The sequence below is a fragment of the Dipodomys spectabilis genome, unplaced genomic scaffold (assembly GCF_019054845.1).
Source record: "Dipodomys spectabilis isolate Male_0828 unplaced genomic scaffold, ASM1905484v1 ptg000219l, whole genome shotgun sequence".
NCBI classification, from domain to species: domain Eukaryota; kingdom Metazoa; phylum Chordata; class Mammalia; order Rodentia; family Heteromyidae; genus Dipodomys; species Dipodomys spectabilis.
The window spans coordinates 5,581,741-5,608,514 of NW_024870896.1; the positions used below are offsets into that span (position 1 = coordinate 5,581,741).

The window sequence follows — 26,774 nt, forward strand, 5'->3', positions numbered from 1 at the left end:
TGACTTTGCAACATGATCTTCAGATCTGAGCTTGCTGAGTAGCTAGGATTACAGGCGTGAGCCACCAGTGCCCAGCTCACAAGACTCTTATCTCGAATTAACCACCCCCAAAAGCCAGAAATAGAGGTGTGGCTTCAGTGGTTGAACACCAGCCTTGAGCAGAAAAAGCTAAAGGACAGCTCTCAGGCCCTGAATTCAAGCCCCAGGACCAGCACTAAAAAGAATAGTAGAAAAATTGATTCTGCTTAACTCAGAACAGTTTAAGAGAAAATGGATTATCCCAGTTACATTGTGCATCCTTTATATAATTTTTTTCATGTCTCATCAAATTTAAGATGCCACTCTACTTTTTAAAACCTCTTACTTTGTAAGGTAAAATGTGAAAAAATTTTAAACGTGAGACAGACAGACAGACAGAAAGAAAGAAAGAAAGAAAGAAACAAAGAAAGGAAGGAAGGAAGGGAGACTGATAATTTGGCAATTTCTCTCCAAGTCGCACTCTCATATTTGAAAAACACAAGATAGGATTAAAATGCTAAATGGGCGTATTTCTACTAGAATCAACATTGATGTTTTCAAAAATGACCTGAAAGGCAGAGAAATGTCTATGTTTTCTGACAGCTCAAAATGCATGTACACAGAGAAGGCTCAGCACAATAGCCTAGAAGAGTATATTGTTAAATTTGAAGAATTGGAGAAAAAGTGGCTTCCATTTTGGTGACATCAGAGCATCAAGTGTAACTCAGGAAAAAAAGCCAACTATCAGCATCTGTAGCCTCTCTGTCTTATATACTCCTTAATCAAGAATGACGTGAGGTACAACATGGAAACCTTCTTGCAATTAGCACAGCACAAATTAGTTCACCACAACAGAAATGGAAAGGCAGGTATTAAGACACAATGACAATAATACCCTGCAGCTCAGGGTAGATTGTACACTTAGCTTATTCTTGACCTTGAATTCCAGCCCCCTAGCACCCTCCCTTAAGAAAATCATTGTTAGTGTATCCCCTCAGAGAAGTCAAAGAGCTGCCAATGGCTGAGAACAGAATGGGCATGGGTCACTGTGGGTGCTAGCTTTGCCATCGTGACTACCATATTCAGAAGCATAAGCATGAACCGTCAGCAGAGCTGAAGTCAAGTAAGTAACCTAAGGAGATTCCTCAGCCACTGTCACTATAGCCCAGTTCCACAGTGCCCGGTATGGTGGTTCATGGTTATTAAAGACTTGTCAGGTGCCCTACAACAGAAGAATGAATCAAGAAAATGTGATTTGTGTGTGTGTGATTTATTATATATTTAAATAAATATAATAATTAATAAAATTTTTATATATTTATATAGCTATAGATATGTATGGAGAGAAAGTTGGTTAGTTTTTAATTTTTTTGTTTTATTATTTTTTGTTGGGTCTAAGGCTTGAACTCAGGCCCTGGGCACTGTCCCTGAGCTCCTGTTGCTCAAGGCTAGCACTATACCATTGAGCCATAATGCCACTACTGGCTTTTTCTGTGATTTTATTAGAGATAAGAGTCTCACAGACTTTCCTGCCCAGGCTGGCTTTGAACCACGATCCTCAGATCTCAGCCTCCTGAGTAGCTAGGATGACAGGTGTGAGCCACTGGCACCTGGCTGAAAGTTGGGTTTGATTGGTTTGTTTTTGCCTGTCCTGGGGCTTGAACTCAGGGCTTGGACACTGTCCCTGGGCTTTTTTCCCCCCTTAAGCTATGGCTTAAGACACAGCTCCACTTCCAGCTTTTTGGTGAGTAATTGAAGATACGAATCTCAAATCTCACAGCCTTTTCTACTTAGGTTGGCTTCAAAGCTCAATCCTCAGATCTCAGCCTCCTGAGTGGCTAGGATTACAGGCCTGGGCCACTGGCGCACAGCCTTAGTTCATATGTCTATCAGAAGGAAGATTCTAAGTTCTGAAAAATATAATTAAACTTACAGTTCCCAAATGTATTTATAAATCCTTTTTGTTTCTCATTGAAATCTATAAATAATGAGTTATCTCCAGATCTCTAGGCTCCAATCCTTCTCTTACAATCTTGCAGAAAGCTAATAAATTACTCGTGTCCAAAAATATCTTGGCAGTTTATTCTAAGTAATCACTGTACAGTTTTGACACTAAGAAATAAACCCTACGCCTAAATCCCATTTTTCTTCTAAGACAGAACATATTTGGATTCAGTGTATATTTAAATACTCTCTTTTACCCCGAACAATGAGAAGCTAAATGAACCAAATTCACACAATTCACAGCTTTCTTTTCTTTTGAGATGTACCGTGATGTGTCATGCCATAAAGCCTACTATCCCAATTACCAAAAAAAAAAAACAACTGTTCCTATCACAAAAATCGAGGGCAGAATTACTTTGCTACTTTTTTGTAATGGGATTAAATAGTCTGCATAAATTTCCAAAGTAATAACCTCCTTCCTAAATGACCGCTTGCTAAGTAGAAACCACTTGATCTGTCAGGGATTTTTTTTTTTTTAGTATAAACCCTGAAACTCTGAAGTGTTTAGGAAGAAGGAAGTCAGCATAGACCGGTCTATGCGACAATCGCCACTGAATTTCTATTCCACAGCCTCTACTTCCTTACCTCATTCCATCAACTCAGGGACCAAAATAAATGGCATCTATTTCTGTATTTATTATAACCTAGGCCAACAATCTATTACTTTTCAATTTGACCCAAGCAATGCATTTGCTGGAACTCAGATTCCATAGTCAGGTTGTTAGGGAGAATCAGGTTATGCAATAAAAAGACATTCCCAGGAGAGAGGGGGGACAATACAGTTCTCTGGTATTTTATCATCTGACCCAAGAGCTCTCACTACAGTGCCACTGAGAAATTCTTCTGTATCCTTTTTCACACCTCAAGGCCCCCATCCCAGCCCCCTCTTACCCTCCCTCATGCCGCAGCACCCCCTAGTCTCTCAAGAGGAACTTCCCAAGTCTCATGTCAGTTTTTCCTTTGGGGTATGTATCAGTGCCTGGGGACCTGATAATTGGATTCTCCATTCCAGAGCAGAAGCAACAAGGACAGAAGGGAAAACAGCCATCTTTTCTGCCTTTGAACACTCGACCCAACAGAAACAAGAATGCAAATGGAGTCCAAGAAATTCACAAAGTAGTTTCAGCATTTCCAAGGACATGGGATCTATGGCTGCCTTGAGATGGGGGGAGAGGGGGTTAAGTAAGTCTTTCTAGACCCTTCCTAAAGGAACAGATTGTCATTCACTGCGCTCATGTTCTCTCCTTTCACTGGATTAATTCTAGCATCAATTTTACAAATAAGGGACAAATGGGCAAGGGAACTAAAGACAGACTTCTCAGAAGACGAGATAAAAATGGCAAAGAAACACAGGAGGAAATGTTTACCATCCCTGGTTGTAAAGGAAATTCAAATAAAGACAACCCTGAGATACCAACTTACCCCAGTAAGAATGGCCCACATCCACAAGTCAGCCAACGACAAATGCTGGAGGGGATGTGGAGAAAGAGGAACCCTATTACACTGCTGGTGGGAATGTACACTTATACAACCACTTTGGAAAGCAGTCTGGAGGGTCCTTAGAAAGCTAAAGATTGACCTCCCTTATGACCCAGTCATACCACTTCTAGGCATCTACCCTAAACAACAGGAACCAATATACAAGGACACGTGCATCTCCATGTTTATTGCAGCACTGTTCGCAATAGCCAGGATATAGAAACAACCCAGATGTCCCACCACAGATGAATGGATCCAAAATTGTGGTATCTATACACAATGGAATATTATGCAGCCATTAGAAAGGACAAAATAATGGTATTTTCAGGGAAATGGATGGAGCTAGAAGAAATCATGTTGAGCGAGGTAAGCCAAGAGCAAAGAGACAAATGGCACATGGTCTCCCTGATAAGTGGATGTTAAATCCAAAATGTAAGGTGATACGACAAAATTATAAAGGCTTAAGAAACAAAGGACTTCCACTCATCTGGTCGAATCACTACTAAATAACCCCCAAGCTGCTGATCACATGTATGGTATATATGTGCACACCGGAGGGAAACCAGGAGGATGACACAGAACTAGAGGGAATCAGGGAAAAACATACAACAGCAGGACCCATCAGCTGCACTGGACATTGATCAAAATGAACTAAGCAACTCAATGGCAGCGATGAGAGGGAGGGAACAAGTAGGAAAGAGGGAACAGCTGATGCTATGCAAAACAAAAGAAATGTACATACCACCCAGTGTGGAAGAAATAACTGTATTGCAAAGCTCATAGAACTCATAAATGTGATAGACCATGATAGACAATTTGCTCCAGGAAAATTAGAATGTGTTTGTGACTTTAACTAAGCATCACTATCACACAATACTGTGAAATTTGGGAACTTATGTAACCACTTAATCACAATAAAAAAATTTGAAAAAAAAACAAATAAGGGACACAGTAGTCAAATACTGCCACATTTCCACATTCTGATCTCTCTCTTCCCTTCCCTGTGTGTGTGTGTGTGTGTGTGTGTGTGTGTGTGTGTGTGTGTGTGTGTGTGTGTAATGGTATTGAGGCTTAAACTCAGGACCTGAATGCTGCCCCTTAGCGGTTTTTGCTCAAGGCTCACACTCTACCACTTCGACCATGGTACCACTGCTTGCTGCTTAATTGTACATAAAGGTCTCATAGACTTTCCTCCTCAGGCTGGCTTCAAACCTCAATCCTCAGACTAAGAACCTCAACCACTAGGATTCCAAGTATGAGCCACTGGTGTCCAGCTTTTCTAGTTATTGTCCAGATAGGAACTCAAGAATTTTTTCTGCTTCGGTTAGCCTCAAACAAGTAAACAAGACAGGCATGAGCCACCAGTGCCCAGCAAGAATTATTTATCTTCTCTTCTGTGATCCCCAAATTTCTCATCCTGTTGAGATATAAATATTATCTGACTGGTTATTTCAACAATGAATATTTTTCTGCTGGAGGGGATGTGGACAGAAAGGAACCTTACTTCATTGTTGGTGGGAATGTAAACTTGTTCAACCACTTTGGAAAGCAGTATGGAGGTTCCTCAAAAGACTTCACATAGAACTCCCCTATGACCCAGCAATCCCACTTTTGGGCATTTACCCTAATGTTTACAAAAAAGACCACACTAAAGCTACCAGCACAACTATGTTTATTGCAGCATTATTTACCATAGCTAAGATATGGAACCAACCCAGATGCCCCTCAATAGATGAATGGATCAAGAAAATGTGGTATATATACACAATGGAATTCTATGCCTCCATCAGAAAGAATGACATTGCCCCATTTGTTAGGAAATGGAAAGGCTTGGAAAAAATTATATTAAGTAAGCCAGGCCCAAAGAAACATAGGTCCCATGGTTTCCCTTATTTGCAATATCTAGTATAGGTATGAGTCAAGCGGAAAAAGTCAGAGAATGTGATGTTAGGAAAACGAACCCTCAAATATGTATTTTAATGTTTTTGTTTCTTTCATGCATGTATTTCTAACGCATTTATAAAATTATTTCTTGGTTGCTTTGTATGTCCCTCCCCCACAGTGTAACCCCTGCTTTCACTATATTTGATGTCAGTATAACATGTGGAGGAGACGGGGACAAACAAGTCGTTTAAGGATTCAGGTGGACCTGTTGCAACAATGAGAAGTACAAAATGTCATGTCAAAACCAGCTTTACAATGTCGGAGGGGGGGGAGGGGGGATGTATGATTGGGTGGGGGGGAGGGGGGAGGCTGGGAAGGGAGGTGAAGGGTAAACAAAGGAGGAGGCTGCAATGCTTGGTAAGAAATGTATGCATTATCCTGACCATGTAATTGTAACCCCTCTGTACAGTATGTTCTCAAATAAAATAAAATAAAATTTAAAAAAAAAAAACAATGAATATTTTTCTTACATCTTTTAAATCTAACCTTCTTTACTAAGAATTATTTGACCTTTTAGAGCAACCTTTAAATACTCTAAATGGATAGGCCCAACTAGAGGATAGGAAAGACAGAACAAAGCATGAGTAAACTAGGAAATAGATCAATAGAAATTATCTAATAGAAAGAGATAAACTAAGAAGGAGGAGGAGAAGGAGAAGGAAAAGGAGGAGAAGGAGAGGAAGAAGAAGACGAAGGAGGAGGAGGAGAAGGAGGAAGAGGAGGAAGAGGAAGAAGGAGGAGGAGGAGGAAGAAGAAGGAGGAGGAGGAGGAGAATACTATAACAGAAGTTTTAATAATCTAATCATATAATTGATACCCAATTGCTATAAACCAAGTTTGCTGGAAAGGCAATCCTTGAGCTTACCAGGTAAGTACTACTCAAGCTACATCCTTAGTCCCGTATCAAAATCAGTTGGCTACACTTCTGAAGATCTAATTCTAGGTTCTCTGTTGTATTAATGGATCTCTATATTAGTTATACTACTTATACCACAATCTGGGATTATAAATCTTAAAATCCATTGGAATGATTCTTTACATTTTCAAAAGTGTTTGGCTATTCTTGTCTTGCCCTGTAAATTTTTAAATAACCTTGTGTCTATCTGCAGACGTTTTAACAAGAGTTCTGATAAAAATTGCATTAAGCCTGCATATCAGTTAAGGGACTGCTGACATATTTATTGTACTTATTATGTTGAGCCGTCCATTCATGAATATGTTATGTCTTTCCATTTATTTAGATCTGTTCTGATTTCTGTCATCAGCTTTTATAATCCAGTATACAAATCCAGCTTTTATAATACAGTATACAAATCCAGAACATAACTGTCAGACTTGCAGATAAAGAAGTCTTTTCTTCTTCTCATCCTCATTTCTTTCTTCTTTACAAGCAACTGTAAATAGCAATATATATATTTAATTTGCTGCCCACATTGAATGCTAGTATATAGAAATAGAGCTGATTTCAGTGTGGTAATTTAGCATCCTGCAACCTTATAAGAACTCACTTATGCTAGGGGTGTGTGTGTGTGTGTGTGTGCGTGTGTAGATTTGGATGGAGGTACTTTCTCTGCTGACAATGTCTTCTGCAGATAATCACAATTTTATTTCCTCCTTTACTTCTTGTATGTCTTCCATTTCCTTTTCTTGATCTTAGCGAACTGGCTACTATTTCCAGCAGTGGGTTGATGAACAGACATGCCAGTAAACACATCTGCATCGTTTTCTATTGATTCTCTTCCTATCACATCCACGCAGCTTTTTGTAGGTGTTGTTTATCTGGTGGAAGATGTTTGTTTCTGCCTGTGTTTTCTCTCAGTTTTACAACAAATAGGTGTTGAATTTTGTCAGAGGCTTTCTCTGTAACTAAAAAATTGTGTGATTGTTATATTGGTTGGCTTTCAAATATTAAACTAGACTCCAATCCCTCCCTACAATAAACCAGCTTGATCATGGTGTATGATTTTTTTTCTGTACTGTTGAATTCCAATCCCCTTCCATCTCTTTTCCACTCCCCTCTCTTTTTTTCTCCCTCCTCTCCCCTCTCCTCTCTTCCCCTTTCCTCCCATCCTCCTCTATTTTTTTTTCTTGATCTATCCTGGGGCTTGAACTCTGGTCCTGGGCACTGTCCCAGAGCTCTTCAGCTCAAGGCAAGCGCTCTACCACTTGAGCCACAGCGCCACTTCCGATTTTCTGAGTGGTTTATTGGAGATAAGATTCTCACCGCCTTTCCTGCCTGGGCTGGCTTTGAACCGCAATCCTCAGATCTCAGCCTCTTGAGTAGCTAGGATTACAGGAGTGAGCCACGGGTGCCCGGCCCGCCTCTGTTTTTGAATGCTGCATATCATCACCTCATACTCAAGATTTCATCTGTGCTAGGCAAATTCTCTACTACTAACTTACACCCATGCCCATCTTTCATTTTTTAAGTACTTTTTGGACTGATTTTTCATCATAAGTTAGCTCCTAACTGGAAGCAATGATATAGCATTGGTATTAAAATTCTTTCTTTAAACATCTGAGAAATTCAGTGAACTCCTCTGGGCCCAGGCTTAATTTTGAGAGATTTAAATGACAATTTTGGTTTCTCTCATGGTTACGGGGATTTTATTTCATATTGAATGATTTGTGATCATTTGTCTTTTGGGGAATAGATTCATTTCATCTAAATCATCCTACTTGTAAGTATAGACTTCTTCGTGGTTCTCTCATTATTCTTGGATGTGTGCAGGACATATTTACATCCTGTTTCATTGATGACATTGGTTATATAAATGTTTTCTCTTTTTTTTCTTCATTAATCTTGCTTGAGCTTTGTCAGTCTCACTGATCTATTATACAGAACCAAGTGTTAAGTTTCATTGGCTTTCAACTGCTTGTTTTCAATTTTATTTATTTTCCACTGTTGTCATTAGTTTTCATTCTTGCTTTGGGTTTTCTTTTTATTCTTTTTTTTTCCCTTTTCTAGGTTTTCCAGATGGGATTTTAAAGTGTGTGTGTGTGTGTGTGTGTGTGTGTGTGTGTGTGTGTCTTAGTGCTTGAACTAACTTAGGGCCTGTGTGCTGTCCCTGAGCTTTTTTGCTCAAGGTGGTGTTCTCTCATTTGAACCACACCTCTACTTTCAGCTTTTTGTTGAAGGTAAGAATTTCACAGACTTTCCTGCCTGGTATGGCTTTAAACTGCGCTCCTTAGGCCTCAGATTCCTGGGTAGCTAGGATTACAGATGTGCCAGCACCAGCTGGCTTTTCCCTTAACACACATGCACTCAGGGCTACAAATTTTCCTCCCCTGGTGTTTTGTTTTTGCCCCCACAAAATTAAATATGTGACAGTTCGTGTCCATTGTTGGAAATGTCACTTAGTTATTCTAATTTTATCCATAAATTACGTATACGCATTTTTTAAAGTTTTTCAACCTTTGGATGCTGCTATGATTTGAATATGGTTTGTATCCCCTTCCCTCAATGGTCCATGTGTTTAAGGATTGCTTCCAAGAAGAGCATCAGGAAGTTCTGTGGATCTATAAAGAGCTGGAGTCTGGTGGGGGAGGCCCTTAGGTCATTGGGCAGAACCTTGAGAAAGACTGCAGACAGAGCTCAGTATCTAAGTCTCTTTTTACTTGTGAGACAAGTCCTTGCTCTCCCACGCACACAAAGGGGGCTATCCAATCTTGGATTTCAATGTACACAAGTGCAAATCATAGCAAGGCTCACTTCACTCTCTAAGGACCCATGTCAGGTTATTCTGTTATTGTGACAGAAAACTGCCTAACATACACACACACTTTTTTTTGTCCTTCTGTTACTGATTTCCAGTTTGTTTCAAGGCTGTAAAAATTACTCTCCATTGATGTAAATGTGTGGTAGTTTGGGCCCAGATTATGATGTGCCTTTGTGCCTGTTCAATACACCTTTAAAATAAGAATACAAGAATATATTCTGGTTCTCTTGAGCGGAACATTGAACAAGTGGTGATATCATTTAGTTTGTCTGTACTCTGGTTGAGCTTTCTGTGACTTCTTTCAGTTATTGAGAGAAAAGTGTAGAGTCCTCCAGCTATCATTGTGAATGTTTCTACTTCTCCCTTAATTTTTACCAGTGTTTTTTTCTCTACAGTGCTATCCCTTAGCTTGTTCACTCAGGGCTAGTGTTCTACCACTCAAGCCATACCTCTACTTCTGGCTTTCTTTTGCTGGAGAGAAGAGTCAAATTTGTCTTCCTGGCTGGCTTTGAACATGGACGTTCAAATATCAGCCTTCTAGATACCTAGGATTGCAGGCATGAGCTCCCAGCTCCTGATTGTCTTTATGTGTATTTCCTAGGCTTCGTTTCCTCAATGAGAAAATGTAAAATCTGAGTGGCAGATTGCTGTTAATGTTTCACGGACCGGCAATTGACAATTAGGCTAAATAACATTGTTTGGACCCTGGCCACTTGTATCTCCCACTCCACTTAGTGTTCATGGGGCTTGTGTTAGCTGCAGTGTAAGATGGAACGTGTCACACTACCATTCTTTCCGATTTGGAGTAACAGATTTGTGGGTGGAGAGCTTCATATCTGAAATTTCTTTTTCTACTTGGCTTTGCAGTGAATTCCAGAATAACAATTCTATTGGTGATTTAATACTATAGCCCCACTCTCTTCTCCAATCCTGTAGTTGACAATGACACAGAGATCATTACACATGCCTTCTTTTGGAGAACGATTTTTCACTATTCTGCTGGATGAATTTGAGGGTTTATTTTTTTTTAATCATACTTGGAACTGAAGGACATGGTAGAGCTTTTCCATCCAAGTACTTATGCCTTCCTTCAACTCCATCATGCTATTTTAAATTAATAGCAATAATAATAATAATAAATTTTCTGCATACTAATACAACGCATTTACTCAGTTTCTCTTTTTGAGTTTTCCATCAGAACCAAATTAGAATTTATTCCTCTATCTACTTTGAGTCAATGTTTCCAAATATAATTTCCCATTGATGAGCTTCTGCATAAAGGCACATCCTGGGGCCTAGGGTGAGAGGTACTTGAGCCTGTGAACCTGGGGTTGCTCCATGTCCCATAACAGTGAAGCTTTCAAAGCCCATAGCATCCGAGAGAAGAGCTAAAATGGAGTGAAAGATACCAAATACCAAAGGGCAAAAATCAGTACATCGGGATGAAAATAAAATCCCCCCAGCCACCTACTTAAAGAGATTAACTTTTAGTGAATGCAGAAAATTTATTTTTTAAAAAAAGATCTCGCACCTAAAGAAAAAAACCATGCAAAGGTAGACTGGGTTCAAGTGTTCAGATGTTTTCCACTCCCACAAGATAGTGATTACAATGTAACATCATCTCCCTTCATCAACAGAGAGATAAGAAATGTAGGTGCCTTGAAGCATTCAAGTCCATTATATTGTTTCAAATAGATTGTATTGTTTTATGGCTCATTTCAAACACAGACAGGGAGATCCACACACCTAAAGTCACACCAGCAAAGCTCCTGACTCACAGGGGTGACCCATCTATGCTAGCTCGGCCTGGTTGGACCCCCCCACCCTTTCCAGATCCCCTCACAGACTTAATGATAAAGTCAAAAACTCATTTTCTCTCCCAAAAGAGTAGCACCTATTTCTGAAATCGGTGCAATCTTCTCAGCCCAGAAAAAGCTTCACGATGAATCCTATCTTGAACTTCATTTCCTCTTTCTGAGACTAAGCTTCAAGCACTTCAAAGGTACTTCTTTCTAATTCGGGGTGTGCTTTTCAAGAGATATTTGGAAAAACCCAGGCAGCCAGGAGAGAGCTGCCTTTGTGCGGGTACATCAATGACCAGCTGCTCTTCATGATGCAACACACCACTGGAGAGACACATTTCCTGTCATGAATATTCCTTTCCAGTTTGTACTTCAATCCACTGCCCATAATTTTCCCTGTCAGAAACAATGGAGGGGCCATCTGTCCACTGCTGCTTTAATGCACGCCTGATGGTTATTGTCAAAGGACTGCCTTGGCTCACTGTCATTGCACGAATCGTTCCATGGACAGAACAGAATGGAAAATCCAAATCGCCCTGTCCTGTTCTGAGTGAAAGGAGGCCAGGAGGAATTCCCAGTAGCTGTGTGGTGCTCCACCCTGTAGACAGAAAGCTAAACCCCAAAGCCTCTTGTTCCTGGGGCCATGATCCCGCAAGCACGGCTCCATGGGCCCAGCCATGGAGGGAACAGCCGCTGCTGCTTGTTCTACTCCATCAGAAGTCACAAAGCACAATGCCATTAATATGGAGAGGGAAGTCTCAAAAGCCAGATCTGGAGAGAGATCTTCATGCTGGAAATATCCCAAACTGCCTGAAATTATCTAATATGAGAAAGACATTTACACATGGTTTGACTTGCGACTATTGCAGGTGGTGTCATGGAAGAAGAATCCTGGTTGATAGACAGTTTCCATTACTGTCATGAAATGCCTGAGGTAACCCATGTAAAGGGAGAAAAGGTTTGTTTATAGTCCTGGTTTGGGTCCATGGTTGGACCCGAGGGAGCGGTGGTAAATGATGGCATAAGTTTCATCCTGTACCATCTTGGACCACCTTGATGGCTCAGTGTAGGAGGTTTGCTCACCATGGTGACCGACCAAAGATAAGAGGGAGGAAAGAGTCCAATTTCCTCTTCAGGTATCTTCTGCAAATGTAAAATACTGTCCTAGAGTGATCCTGTCACACATTTTCAGAGTAGCTACATTCTACGAAACATGTAAATTTTAATTCAAAAGAAAACTTTATCAGTAAATGTGGTCCTAAGAGCTCTTGAAAAGTTGATTTTTGTTTTCTTTTGCAGTTCCAGGGATGAAACCCCAGGGCTTTGCATATGTTAGGTAAATGTTTTATCTCTGAACTACATCCCCAGCCCTTGGCCAACTGGCTTCTAAAATCTATAAGGTATTTTATTTAATAGATAAGCTTTGAATACTGAGTCAAGGCTTTTGCAAGTTAAACCCACTCCAACTCTCATTTAAGAACTGCCTTTGAAATTAGTTTAAAAATTATAAAAAGTTTTTGCTTTCTGGGATGCTTTGAAAATTTTTGTTTTGATTTTCTTTCAGAGTATATTGTAAGCCAAATAAAAAACACCCAAATCTGTCTCCATCTCATTGATGACCTATCCACCCTCATTACTGTGATTTAAAGACATATTGCCCTTCCTTATAAACAAGATGCTAAATAGCAGATCCTCAGTCTGAAGTTACGCATCAAATTGTAACCTAAAAAACCCAAGAAAGAAGTTTTACCAGTATAACAGCTAACTTTCAGCCAACCAACCACAAGCAGCCAAAGCTCAGCTAATCACAGGTAATCAACTAATCACACCATACTCCAATAAGGTGAACACCTAAACAATCCAGTGATTCTTTTTTCTTTACTTTCACACTTAGCCTGCAAAAACTCACAGCTGGGTGCAGCTTCTGAAATTCTACCAGTTCTGAGTGCTACCTGGTTCATGAATTATCCTTTGCTTTGATAAACTGTTAAATTTAATTTATCTAGACCTTTTCTTTTTCTTTTTTTTTTTTAACAAAACCCCTCCCAAACAGTCAAATAAAAGCACTTTAATCTTAATAGGGGTTTACACTGTTTTGACCTTCGTGTGCTTTTCTGCTGCTACTGGAGTTTGAACTCAGGGCTGTGCACTCTCATACAGCTTTTTTTCATGGCTGATGCTCTGCCACTTGAGCCATTCCTCCAGTCAAGGGTTTTTTTTTTGCCGATTAATTGGAAATAGAGTCCTGAAGTCTTTTCTGCTGGGACTGGCTTTGAAATCTCAAACTCTGATCTTAGGAGTCTGAGTAGCTAGGATTACTGGTGTGAGCCACAAGTGCCCACTCAATGTTTGATATTTTAATAAAAGGCATAAAAATACAAGCTGTTTAATATAAGGCATAAAATACTTGAGGATGTTTACAAGTAGCTGTCTTATGGGAATAGACAGTATGGGGAAATCTCAGGACAGAAGCCAAGGTTTCCCACAAGCCCTCTTTATTGTGAGCTCTGTAAATAATGTGGGCCATTTCAACGTTTTTTTATATTAAAAACTGCCAGAACCAATACATTCTCCACTTCATATATACTCCTAAATAATGGAAATGCCAGTTGGGGCACAGGCATAGTAAATAATATGATGCCCAAATATGATATGATTGACAATCATTCATTTCTCATAATGGTAATCTAATTACTCTAGAAAAACAAAATCATCGTATCATCAGACAAGATTCTCATTCAACTGCTTAAAGGTGATCGTCTTTATAGATAAAAATCAATTCTGGCTGGATTATAGATCTTCATGAGATTTTAAAAACTAACAAAATACTCTCCAAAATACAAGAGCTAAGAGCTCAAGGTCAACCAGGCAAAAGACTAAGTATAGTGGTACATGCTGGTAATCCCAACTATCAGCAAAGAATAAGGAGGAGTCAGGCCCAGGCACAAGCAGAAGACTTTATCTGTAAAACAAACTAAAAGCAAAAGGACTGGTGTTATATATCTTAAGAAGCAGAGCATTTGCCTAGAAAGTAGTGAAAAAGGAACTGAGTCAGCGGTGTAGTTCAGTGCCTACTTAGCCTATGTATGGTCCCAGGTTCAATCACCAGCAATAAACAGGAAGGAAGGAAGGAAGGAAGGAAGGAAGGAAGGAAGGAAGGAAGGAAGGAAGGAAGGAAGGAAGGAAGGAAGGAAGGAAGGAAGGGAGGGAGGGAGGGAGGGAGGGAGGGAGGGAGGGAGGGAGGGAGGGGAGGGAGGAAGGGAGGAGGGAGGGAGGAAGGGAGGGAGGGAGGGAGGGAGGGAGGACCCACAGCTATCTGTACTGTAAAACTAAAGAATGAAATATTGTTATTACATTAAAAAATCTTACAACTGGAAAAACAATAATGAAACTCCAAGGAAAATAATAATTATCATAGCCTACTAACACATCATAGTCCTCTCATATTGTTCAGATGTGAACAGTGATTTCATAAATTTTAATGTTATAGATTAATTTTGTCCAAATTGATTATGTAATGTTTTTCAGAGAAATGTGGAGAGTGTAGTAAGTGTGCAGAGGAGGAGTAAAAGGGAGAATTAAATCTTTTTCAGGATCAGTAGGTCTCCAGGTGTTAGAAATAACTCTAAATCAAACAGTGATGAATAGAAGCATTTTATTTAGAGACAGACATGTACATCTCATATCATTAAATGAATAATTATAACAGTGTTCTTCCTAATAGAGGAAATTTAGAAACAATCTAAATATCCATCAATATAATAAAAAATCTTGTAACACGTGTATAATAAAAAAAAATAAATAGTAGCCGGAAACCACTTGGGTGACTGGCAAAGATAAACAGTCAGATCCAATAGAGTACAAAATGTACACTTGCATATAATATTCCAGCTTAGGAGTATAACTCAGAGGTAGATCATTAGAATTGATCCCCAGCAATTGCAAAAAGTAAACATTATATTTTTTTTAAAAACCACTCTGTAGAAGGTTAACACTAAACTCTGGTGCTTGAAATCAGATGAACAGTTTTGTCCTGGAAGAAAGGAGGGCTGTATTAAGTGGTGATATATTTGGTTAGATGGGTTGAATTCCTTTGTGACAGCTCATGGGGTTGTTTCTGACACTACACAATTTCATGAGTATCTATTACACTACAGTCTAAATTTATGTATGTATGTACTATGTATGTATGTATGTATGTATGTATGCCAGTCCTGGGGCTTTGAACTCAAGGCCTAGGAGCTGTCCTGGAGCTCTTTCACTGAAGCCTAGCTTTCTAGCACGTTAAGCCACTTCTGGTTTTCTGGTGGTTATTTGGAGATAAGAGTCTCAAGGACTTTCTGTCCCAGGTTGGCTTTGAACCACAGATCTCAGCCTCCTCAGTAACTAGGATTACAGACACAGGCCACCAACAACCAGCTACAGTTCCAATTTTCACAACAGAATTAAGGAGGAACTTCCAAAATGAGACTTGCATCTATGAGCCTCATGGTGGTTTAGTGATCACTTCAAATACCATTAGAACCTCTTTATAGAGAACACAGATAGCAAACTAATGCTTTCTGACTACTGATTGTAATTGCAAATTTTATTAGCTTGAATGATTGAATCAAATGTATGAATATACTCAATCAGAAAGCAGCCTAAGCTTAATTTTATAAGAGGTGCTTAAAAGTTTTATTTTCCCCATTTCTTACTTTCTTTTTTTTTTTAATCTGAAACACCCTGTGTACTCACTTGGCCCCATGAGTTAAGAGAACTAGAAGCTGGGTGCTGGTGGTTCACACCTATAATCCTAGCTACACAGGAGGCTGAGATCTGAGTATCACAGTTCAAAGTCAGCCCAGGCACTAATGTCCATGAGACTCTTAGCTCCAAGTAGCCACCAGAAAACCAGAGGTGGCACTGTGGCTCAAGTGGTACAGCACTAGCCTTGAGTTGAAGACCTCAGGGACAGCACCCAGGCTCAGAATTCAAAGAGAAAAAAGAGACAGAGAGAGAACCAGAAGAAATCCTGTCTCCATTTTGTAGGTCTTTACCCGAATTCATTCTCTTTGTATTCACTTTGCGCTTACCTTGGAATTTAGGAAGAAAAGGACTGAACAATAGCATCTTTTTTCCCCCAGGTCCATCCTGGGGCTTGAACTCGGGCCGGGGCACTGTCCCTGAGCTCTTTTGCTCAAGGCTAGTGCTCTACCACTTTGAGCCACAGTGCCACTTCAGGATTTCTGGTGGTTCACTGGAGATGAAACAGACTTTGCTGCTGGGGCTGGCTTTGAACCATGATCCTCAGATCTCAGCCTACTGGGTAGCTAGGATTACAGGCAGCTAGGAGTTACAGGTGTGAGCCACGAGCATCTAACTCAGACTCATTTTTTATTCAAATACTTTTGTACTTTTTCTTTAAAACCCTAAACCACCACCCCCACCAAAATTTCCCATTCCTTGATTCTCCCACTCTGTTACATGGAGTCCCATGGCTGTGATGATTAAATTCTAATCTGATGTGTTGAAGCCCCTGCCTTCTCTTCTTTGTCTGTATGATTTTCCCTAACAACAAGCACTGAAATAATGACCAAATGAGGCCATACCTAGACCAACAATGCTTAGTAATTATGCTTACTTGGCTCTCCCATGCCCAGTACTTTGCCTATAATACCTAAACTTCATATCTGTACCCCCAAACATGGTTGTTATCACCCCATAGTATGCTCATGCCAGTTAATAAATCTCCTTATTCTGTCCTTCACCGTCTCTCTTCAATTTTCATCTATGAGAGTGCCTAGCTCTGACATGTAAAACTCTTGGAATTAGGACCTGGGGGTGGGAGGGGAAGCTCAAAACTTTGGGTTTCATTTGTTTAATTGAAATCCTCAGCCAATCATCTACTTTCTCTGTGAGCTTCTTAGAACAGACACATTACCTTACTATTGCATTACACAAACTCTAAAACTTATAGACAACTGGAAAAGCTACACCACCCCCTGCCTTCTCTCTCCACAAAATAAAGCAACCTAGTTTTCTTTCTTTACATTTCTCTCCCTGGAGCAGCAACACCAGCTCATTTCCACCACACGGGAATCTTTACAGACAATTTGCTTTCGGTGATCCAAGAGTAAATGTCCCAAGTTGAGTGTCGCTCACAGGTGGCATTCATTAACTATGACAACTGCAATTCCCTCCCCTCGGCCCTCTGCCACCTGCAATGGAGACAAGTCATCTAATGCATCTGCCATCTGATTCAGCCCTGGCCAGCCTCAGCCTCGGGCCTTTCCTATAGCCCATTCTCTCGAATCCATTTCTCACACTCGATTTTATATAAGCCTCTATCGAATTTCATATTAGTTCTTTGGGCTTGCCAATAGCTGAGATCCAAAGCTTCTGCTATAACTTTTAGCTTGATATCTTGAATCTGAATAATGTATGCTGTGATTATAGATACATATATATATAGAGAGAGAGATATCACATTGTTATACACATATATCAATCAGAGCTAAGGGTAATAGACATGGGCAATATGTATGCAAACATACCATTTTATGATAATCCTGAAATTACTTTGACTGTTATAGCAGTCAGCAATGATTCAGGGACTCAGTGAAATGAATTGCATGGGAATTGCTGTCAGAAGGCGGCACCAAATAAAGGGGAGGGGGGGGGGGGGTAGTGTGTGCAGTTCAGGAAAGCCTTAAATGTAATTCACAGCACCCAAAACTGAAGGTAGCAAATGCCTTTCTCCTTCTCCGAAAGATACAAACTAATCCTGATTTTTTTAATAAAGAAGAGAGAGAGAGAATGAGAGAGGAGATTTTCACTGGCATCTCTCCACAACAGTATCATTTCTCTTCCTGTAGCAGCATGTCAGGGATGAAACAGGAGCAGGGAGAGCTCCTCTCTCTGGGGAACACCTTCAGAGGGAGTCCTGAAAGTGAGCATTTACAAGAAAGACTCCTTGAATAAAAGCACCCATAATTCTCAGCCCCTAACGATAAAAGAATGCTGTAGGTATACGCTCCCAGAGCTGTAAACATGTTTGAAGGACAAAATAGGAGTTCAAGGCTCACCGAAGAGAAAGAACAGTCTAGTAAATTTCCTAGAGGGTCACACCGTAGTATATATATGCAGGAACTAGCCCCTGTAGAGACTGAAGTTGGCTTCTCCATTTTTCAACCCCTAAATGGATTAAAAACTTGTAATGTGGCACTGGGTTCACAGCAGGGTTGCTCAGTCTGGGCACTTTGAACATTGTGGATGAAATACATCCTTGTTGTGAAGGTCTATCCTAAGCCCCCGCCCCCAAAAAGCTTAGGGACAACACCAGGCCCAGAGTTCAAGCCCCAAGACTGGCACCAAAAAAGAAAATATTATTATGATAATAACCCAATTTTAACCTTGGACGTTTCTTCCTAGAGTATGTTCTAAGAATGTGTGTGTGTGTGTGTGTGTGTGTGTGTGTGTGTGTGTGTGTGTGTGTGTGTGTGTGTGTGTATGTGTACGCACTCATCTTGGGCCTTGAACTCAGAGCCTGGGCACTATCTCTGATCTTTTGTATTCAAGGCTAGCACGCTACTAGCTGAGCCACAGCTCCACTTCCAGCTGTTTAGTGGTCATGGAGATAAGTCTCATGGTTTTCCTTCCTGGGCTGGCTTTGAACCGTAATCCTCGGATCTCAGCCTCCTAGGTAGTAGGGATGACAGGTGTATGCCACTGGTGCCTGGCCTAAGAGTGTAATTTTTGTAAGTAATATTTGATAATATTTAGACTTATGGCATTTTAAATAGGCCGAAAAAGCACCAAATGGAAAATGTGATGAACCTCAACAGAGGGCCACCAAAGTGAAATCAGAGAAAACCCAACCTCTTAGAATGCCAGGCTCCACAACCAGGCCTGCTTTCCATAGCAGCAAACTCTAAATGCATGGCCTTACGGTCTGTGACTAAACCTCCCAGAGAGCTAGCTCTGCCATCCCCAAATCTATAAAAGCCCCCCAAATCATGCATGCATAATTATGCTTTATATTTGTGCATAATTATATATTGATTCATATTATTCACTTTAAACACCTTGCCTTCTGGACATATTTTCCTGACATACATTTATTTTATGCAAATCCACACTTGCTAGAATGGCCTTTAGATGTATGTGTCCGTGTGGCTGACTACATGACACAAACAGAGAGGACGAATAATTTGAAAATTGCAGGCGAATGAGAACCTTTCATTTGCATTCGCTTCCAGATGATTTCTTTGGCATTATCTCATTTTCAGCACTGTGACAAACCGGTGAGGTCAATTAATGATCACCATTAGTCAAAGTCATGGGGGATCATAAAGGTGCTATCACGGAGCAAATGTAAGCTATGCATGTGAGTGCTGTTTCTATGTGCAGGTGTGCACAGCATAGCTAGCCAATCCAAAACACGTCTCCAACTTACCCCCTTCTCTACCCCACCCTCAATGGCTGTCCTAAGTTTGACTTTGCTATGGGTTCAGAATTCTCCCCAGAAGCTCACGGACTATAATTCCTCAGCACAGCAGTGTTGGGTGACGATGTATGGGTCCTAAAGGCAGAGCCTTCACCAACGGAGGGGCTTTCTTTCATCAAGAACTGAGTGGATTCTTTTATCTATCACATTACGTATTCTTTCTCTCTTTTAATGGACACACGTGCTTATTACCTTAAAGTCATTGTATAAAGGAGTTCAATTCACACATCCGTTGATAAGGACAATGCACCTTGATCGATGTCACTCTTCACCATTCTCCTCCATCTCTCCCAGCCACCACCTCCCACCAGCCCCTTAACTGGCTCCATTTCACATATGTACATGGAATGTTAAGACTGCGTTCATCTCCTCTCTTCCTTTTTCCATTCATCGGTTCTCCCTTCCTTTGCCTTCTCCCCCCACCCAAAATCCTGGGTTAATTCTCCTGCGACTTGACTGGTTATCCCAAGAACAGGTTATAAAATCAGGCCTGTTTTATACGTGCATACTTGCCCTCTGCTTTTTGCTATGAATTCAAACAGCACCAAGACCCTCCCTCTACACACACACACACACACACACCCAAAAAAAAGCTGGGCAGCGGCTGGATTTTCTAGCTTCCAGGACAAAGGACCCAAGTTAACCTTTCCTTCTAAATGTTCCAATCTCTACTCTTTGGTCATAGATACAGAAAATTGACTGAGAAAGACCTCTTGCCCACTTTTTTGTCTTTTCTCTATTCTGCCCCATGCTCACTGCTATCAATATCTTCTACAGATCTTGGCTCTTCCCTCTCCTGCTCAGGAATTCCACATACCTGCCCATTTTCTACCTGACCCTTCATCTTGGGGCCTGTGGAATAACTAGCACGGACCACAGGGGTAAAGCAACTCCTTTGAAGAGTCATGGTTTGTCTTTAAAATATATGCACATTTTTTTCATCCTAATTTATAATTTATACTTCTTGGATTTAATACAAATATAATGGTTGGATTGTTTCCATTTCTAGGAAAATCTGCTGCAGCAAGCTGGTCTGGTGGGTCACACAATTCCTGCTCTATTGCTTCCTCATGCTCTCTTGAAATACCCAGAATAGGGCCCTGGGCAAAAATGTGAATTTGGCAGAGATAGTCAAGACCCCTTACACACTAGCATTCCCTTTCAGAGGAAATTCCTCAGGGGCATTTCTAGAACACAGACTAACAAAAGGTCTGGTAAAACATTCGTGATCAATGTTATATATACCTCTTTTGGCACTTCTCAATAAACATAAACAGTCTTATAGCAAAACCTGCAGCAAACATCCATCAGGACCTGAGTGAACCTTCTCTACAGTATATTTTCATCTTTTTTCCTCTCTCTGTTCTCATTACCTAGAAAGCTGCTTACTGGAAAACTCATACTCACCTACACAAATGTATCCACTCACTTCTTTGATGCCCCTCCAACCAGTGCATTTGAAAATTCCCTCCGCCGATATAGAGCCCTTTGTAAAGATAGTTTTGTTAAATTTTACATGTCACCTTGCACTTACATGCTAGTTTCCATTGCCAGATCATGCGAATTTCCAAAGCAGAAATCATCCCTTAATTAGTCACCTCAAAAGCTAACAAAGTCTAGGAGCCCAACAACTATGTGTAAAATAAACTCAGGAAGTAATAAGTGATCTTTGCTGAAAATAAAACATGTAGCATCATATGCCATCTTCCTTTTACTCTATCCAGGAAATCTCTGCTTATAACGAGGGTAAATGGCTCACACCTGTAATCCTGGCTACTCAGGAGGCTGATCGCTGAGGATCAAAGTTGGAAGCCAGCCCAGGCAGGAAAGTCCATGACTCTTAGATCCAAATTAACTACCAGAAAACTGGAAGTGATGCTTTGGCTTAAGGTGGTAGAACACTAGCCTTGAGTACAAAAGCTCAGGGACAATGTCCAGGCCCTGAGTTCAAGCCCCATTACTGACAAAAGAGGGGGCAGAGGGAGGTTGGATGCCAGTGGCTCATGCCTGTAATCATAGCTGCTCAGGAGGCTGAGATCTCAGTATAATGGCTTGAAGCCAGCCTTAGTAAAAAAATAAAAAATAAAAAAGTCTATGAGACTCTTATCTCCAACAACAACAAAAGAGATCCAGAAGCAAGTGGAGCTGGGCTCTAGTCATAGAGTGCTAGCCTTAAGCACAAAAACTCAGGAACAATACCAGGACCTGCACACACACGCACAAATGTGGGGGGGTGGGAATGAGAATGATAATAAGGTTTCAGGGAGCAATAATAATGGTCTTAAAATAGCCTAATACAAATGGGCAAAAAAAAAAAAAATCCCAGAACTGAATTAGCGCCAGCTGAGATTTTGCCACCTTAAGACTCCCTAAGAGAGCCAGATGTCTCTGTCCAGGGTGCTAAATTTTCAGCTGGAAAGATCTGGTTCTGTTTCCAAGACTGGCAGAAGCAGGCAGACCTGAAATTCAAATGTATGCATTTGTTGTTGTTGTTGTTGTTTTGCCTGATAGAGAGACTTCCTTCTCACCCAGGATCCTAGGACAGTCACATTCAATCTGTTCCAGTTCAGCCAGTTTAAGTAGATTAAGCTGACTCTTCTGCTAGAACTTGCTAGATCTGAAGGAGGCAGCAGAAGCTGAGTGGATAAAAGACCTGGGTGATGCTGATGACTTCTCATCACCACGCTGCACCCCCCCCAGCAAACTGGGGCTCTTGGACCAAACCTTTCTAGGCATAGGCTTCCTGACCCCTGCGTTGAGTAGCTACGTAATTAAGATGGAGCAACCCTTCAGTGAATCATCCGTGTGTGACAAACACTTTCTCTTTTTTAATCCTCTCAGAACCCCATGAAGTGGATATGATTAGTCTCATTTTCCACATGAGGACACAGGGCTTAAAGAGAGGGAAACAAGTATTTTTCTCAAGGCCACTTCACAAACAAGAAGCATTGCTGGACTGGGAAGCTCAATGTGCTTGTTCACAGCTACACTGAGGGCCAAGGTGAGAGCAAGACCCTTCCCCAAAGCTCTCCATGACATCTGGCTGCCCACGGCCATCTTGTTACCTGCCCCTTTAACACTGGAGTGGCAATGCCACTTGGTGGTTAAGATGTGTGTGTGTGTGTGTGTGTGTGTGTGTGTGTGAGAGAGAGAGAGAGAGAGAGAAAGAGAGAGAGAGAGAGAGAGAGTACTGGGGCTTGAACTCAGCACTTAGACATTGTCCCCTAGCTACTTCTGCTCAAGTCTGGCACTCTACCACTTGAGCCACTGCTCCACTTCTGGCTTTTTGGTGATTAATTGGAGATAAATGTCTCATAGACTCTCCTGCCTGACTTAGCTTTGAACCTTGATCCTCAGATCCTCGAGCCTCCTGAGTAACATGAGCTATCAGCATCGGGCTTGTTATATTTTGTAACCTGATATTTTATATTTTACTTTTTCACATCACGAATCCTCACATAGGCTTTAATTTCCCCCTTAAGAGCCATGTTTCGTATTAGTCAAATTCCTTAAGAGTATCTTCAATAGGCAGAGGGACCCAGGGTAAAATGCTACAGCTTCTCTATGAGTGGAGAGTAGTCTCTTCTCCAAAAAGGGTGTGCCATCGCCTTTGGAAGCCCGTTCTACTTACTCAGCTGAATGGCCCCGTGCTGTTATACTCGAGCTAGCCAGAGCAAGGCCAGCCCCCCCCCCCAGAAGCTGTTGTGGATGACATGGCCAGCACTGGCTAAGGCTGACCAGGACAAGTAGGGGCTCATTTTCCAAGTGTGTGAGCCCAGCTGCCTTATTGGTTCCTCCTTAGGTACTTTCATGTGAAAACGAACATCCTCATGAAGTGTATTTTGAGGTATATTGCCAAAGTTGTCTCTACCCTCTTTAACGTATCACAATCGAAACTACACAGTCCATTGTGTTCACAGGGAAGTCAAGCCTCAGGATGCTTAAGCAAACCTGCTTCAGACCAACCTGCTAGGGACCAGCAAAAGCATCCACAAGTTACCAAGACGACAGATAGAAATCTTGCAAGGAAACAGGGGCACTGCTCTATAAAGTCCTCCCCCCACTTCATGCCTGGAACCTGCCTTCCTCCCCACCCCACCCCAACCCCCCAACTCCATTTCCCTCCACTCCATGCCAGCAATTCCTTTTCTGCTATCCTGACTCAAAACCTCCATACTTCCTCCTTTCCTGTAACCTACACTCGCCACGCTCTTCTCCTACATTCACCCTGGTAACTTTTTTTTCCCACATTATCACCTATCATAGTATTGCATCTAATATTTGACTCAGGAAATTGTTCACAAGAATATACATTTGACACTGGTGTAAGAAATAAGCCATCTGTCACCGTGATTGTATTTCTGTAATTGTCATAATACCCAATGTCACCTGTCAACTCAACCTAAAAGCCTTTTGGTGGCTTTTCGCATCCCCTGCTTGGGAGTTGTGACTGTTTTTCATACTTCCTTCCTACCACTTTATTCCCTCCCCATGAGTACCGTCAAAGGGACCCCACCTCACCGCCATCTGGGCTGCTTCAAAAAAGAACTAATGCCTTGTTCAGACCGGCCACTCACATCCACTTAGAATACATTAAACACTTTTGTTAAGCACCGTTGTACAGAAAGATCTACCCGTGACAACTGAACATTCAAAACAGTCTGGAAGAACGAAAGATAGAATGACTGCGTGAATGCACAGCTCAAACGGTGGAAGTTGGCTCTGGGCGATGGCACAAGGGGTCCGGGGTTGGGGTGTCAGCTGCCGGAATAGGACTCATGCTATGCTATGCGTATGTCTCCAGTGAGAAATCTGGGATTCTGAGCAGGACCCCCCCCCCCCCCAGGAAGCTAAACAAACAAACAAAAAATGTCCATCATCCAAAAGTTGCGGGGAGGTGGGTGAGGGGAGAGGGAGAGAAGTCCCAACACCCACTTCTGATTGGACAGACTTCTCAGCCCCCCCCCACCCCGCCCCCTGCCCAAAGAAACGCCAAATGCATCCAGAAGAGTCTAGAAGTAGCCGAACTGCCTGGGAAAAGCCGGAGTACCATCCGTTTCTGGCTACTGATTCCCAGATCCGGATACTTTGCGCCCCGAGTTTTTCCTAAGCGGAGGGACAGACAAGCGGTAGCCAAGTACAGCCACGCACAGGTGGCTGGGTGTGGGTGTGGGGGGTGGGAGGGGGTGATGGAGCCCCGCTTGGTCACCCGCAGGCTGGAGTCACGGGGTGGGGTTGGGGGGGACCAGCTAGAATGCCCCCCGGGGGTCCAGGGGACAACCCACCCTCCCCCCTTGCCACGGGCTCCGGACAGTCCTGCAACCCCGGGTCCGCACTCACCACATCCATGATCTGCAGGAGGCTCATGGAGAAGTAGACGGTGAGCGGCTGCGAGTCGTTGGCCACGGGCCTCTCCAAGGGGTTGTAGTTCTTGACCAGCTCCTTGTACAGCTTCCTCTGGAACTCGCCTTGCAGGGACACTTTAAAAGAAGAAGAGCTGAGCGAGGCGGCACAAAGATCACCCTCTCCACCCGCCACCCCCGACCCCGTCGCCTAGGCAGAGACCCGGGGGGGGGAAGCTGGTGCGGTCCGAGCGCGCGCGCCCACCCACCCGAGACCCGCGCCGCGGAGAAGTGTGCCAAGCAGCGGGCGGAGACGGATTTCCTTACCTGGCAGGAACAAGGACGCGGCGAGCGCCAGCCAGACGCGGCCCCGCCAGCCGCGCATGTTGGGTCGGGATGATCCCTCCCCCGCCCTCCGCCCGGGCGCCCCGCGCCCCGCGCGTCCCGCCGCTCAGCCCCGGCCTGCGCCTCTCCAGCTCCGCTCCCGCGCCTTTAAAGAAGCTGCGCGCGTCCCCGCCAGCCCGGCCCGCCCCCGCGCCTCCCCACGTGACGAGCCCCGCCCCCGCCTCTCCCCCCCTCCCCTCCTCCCTCCTCCCTCCTCCTGCCTCCGCCGCCGCTGCCTCCTCCCCCCTCCCCCCCCAGGAATGGCAGCCCGCGGCTACGTGCGTGCAGCAGACCCCGGGGCGCGCCTGCGTGCGTGCGCGCTGGGGAGGCTCAGCATTCTGGAGTGGTTCTCCCGCCCCCCCCCCCCCCCCGCGCATCTCTCCTGGGGCGGGGCCGGGGAGGTGGGGTCTCTGCCCCCCCCACCCCAGTACATGCTGGGAGCCCCGGTGCCAGGATCCAGAGAGGAAGCGCGCCCTCCAGCCATTCGCTGGGTGTCTGGGCTCCGTTCTGGAAAGGCCTGCGAATGTCAGAGCTTGGAGCCCCGATGGAAGAAGGCCCCTTCTCTTCTTTCCACGGAGACTTCAGACAGTTGGGAAGTTCACTCCGATCTCTAGCTGGGCTGGCTGGACAGCCCAAACTTGGTCTCGGCTAGGCCTTTTGTGTTTGTATCGTGCAGGTACTGGGACTTGAACTCAGGGCCCTGTCCTTTACCACCACCACCACCACCACCACCCTTCCCGCTATATTTACCACCTGAACCACACACCTGAACCACTTCTGGTCTTTTTTGGTAAATCATTGGGGAGATAAGTCTCACAGGCTTTCCTGCCTGGGTTGGTTTTGAACAGATAATCCTCAGATCTCAGCCTCCAGAGTAGCTAGGGCCGAGAAAGGGAAAGAAAGAAAAAGAAGAAAGGAAGAAAGAAAGAAAGAAAGAAAGAGAAAGGAAGAAGAGGGAGAGAGAGGGAGGGAGGGAAGGAAGGAAGAGGAGGGAAAGAAGGAAGGAAGGAAGGAAGGAAGGAAGGAAGGAAGGAAGGAAGGAAGGAAGGAAGGAAGGAAAGAAGAAAGGAAGGAAGGGAGGAGGGAAGGAAGGAAGGAAGGAAGGAAGGAAGGAAGGAAGGAAGGAAGGAAGGAAGGAAGGAAGGAAAGACGGACAAACCTGTCAGGAGTGCAGACTCCCAGAAGCTGAATGCAGAAAGGGAAGTGTGCAGAATTCCCTGAATCCTATAGGGGGCGCTGTCTACCGCTTTCCCAGACCCCAAGCATCTGTGAACCTCTAAGGGCAATGCCCAAGCTCATGAACTAACACAGGCACTCTAATCTGACACTAGGAACCAGTAAAAGGTTCACGTAAAAGTGATGGAGCTCGCAGAGATCCCAGCAGTAGAAATGAGGTACTGAGCCCTAGTTATTTGCTTAAGAACCGCAGTAAATTGTGTTTCCCTTTCCTTCAAGTGCCTTGAAGCAAGTTCCTGTGTGTTCACTGATACATGCACACTCAAACGGTCAGTGTAGGCTTTAATACATGTGCTAAGACGCTGAGTGTCCAGTGACTCATGCTTGTAATCCCAGCTACTCAGGAGGCTGAGATCTG

General features: G+C 42.9%; 1 protein-coding gene across 1 annotated transcript in view; it reads right to left on the bottom strand.

Moving 5' to 3' along the window:
- The window catches only part of Chrna7 (cholinergic receptor nicotinic alpha 7 subunit), an 86,673-nt gene extending 61,492 nt beyond the window's left edge, over nt 1-25,181 (bottom strand). Inside the window, exons 1-2 of the mRNA XM_042697471.1 lie at nt 25,124-25,181; nt 24,795-24,934 (exon numbers count right to left, since the gene is read on the bottom strand). Coding sequence (XP_042553405.1) covers nt 24,795-24,934; nt 25,124-25,181 — 198 coding nt within the window. The remainder of the gene's footprint in view (nt 1-24,794; nt 24,935-25,123) is intronic.
- Between the last annotated feature and the right edge of the window lie 1,593 nt (nt 25,182-26,774).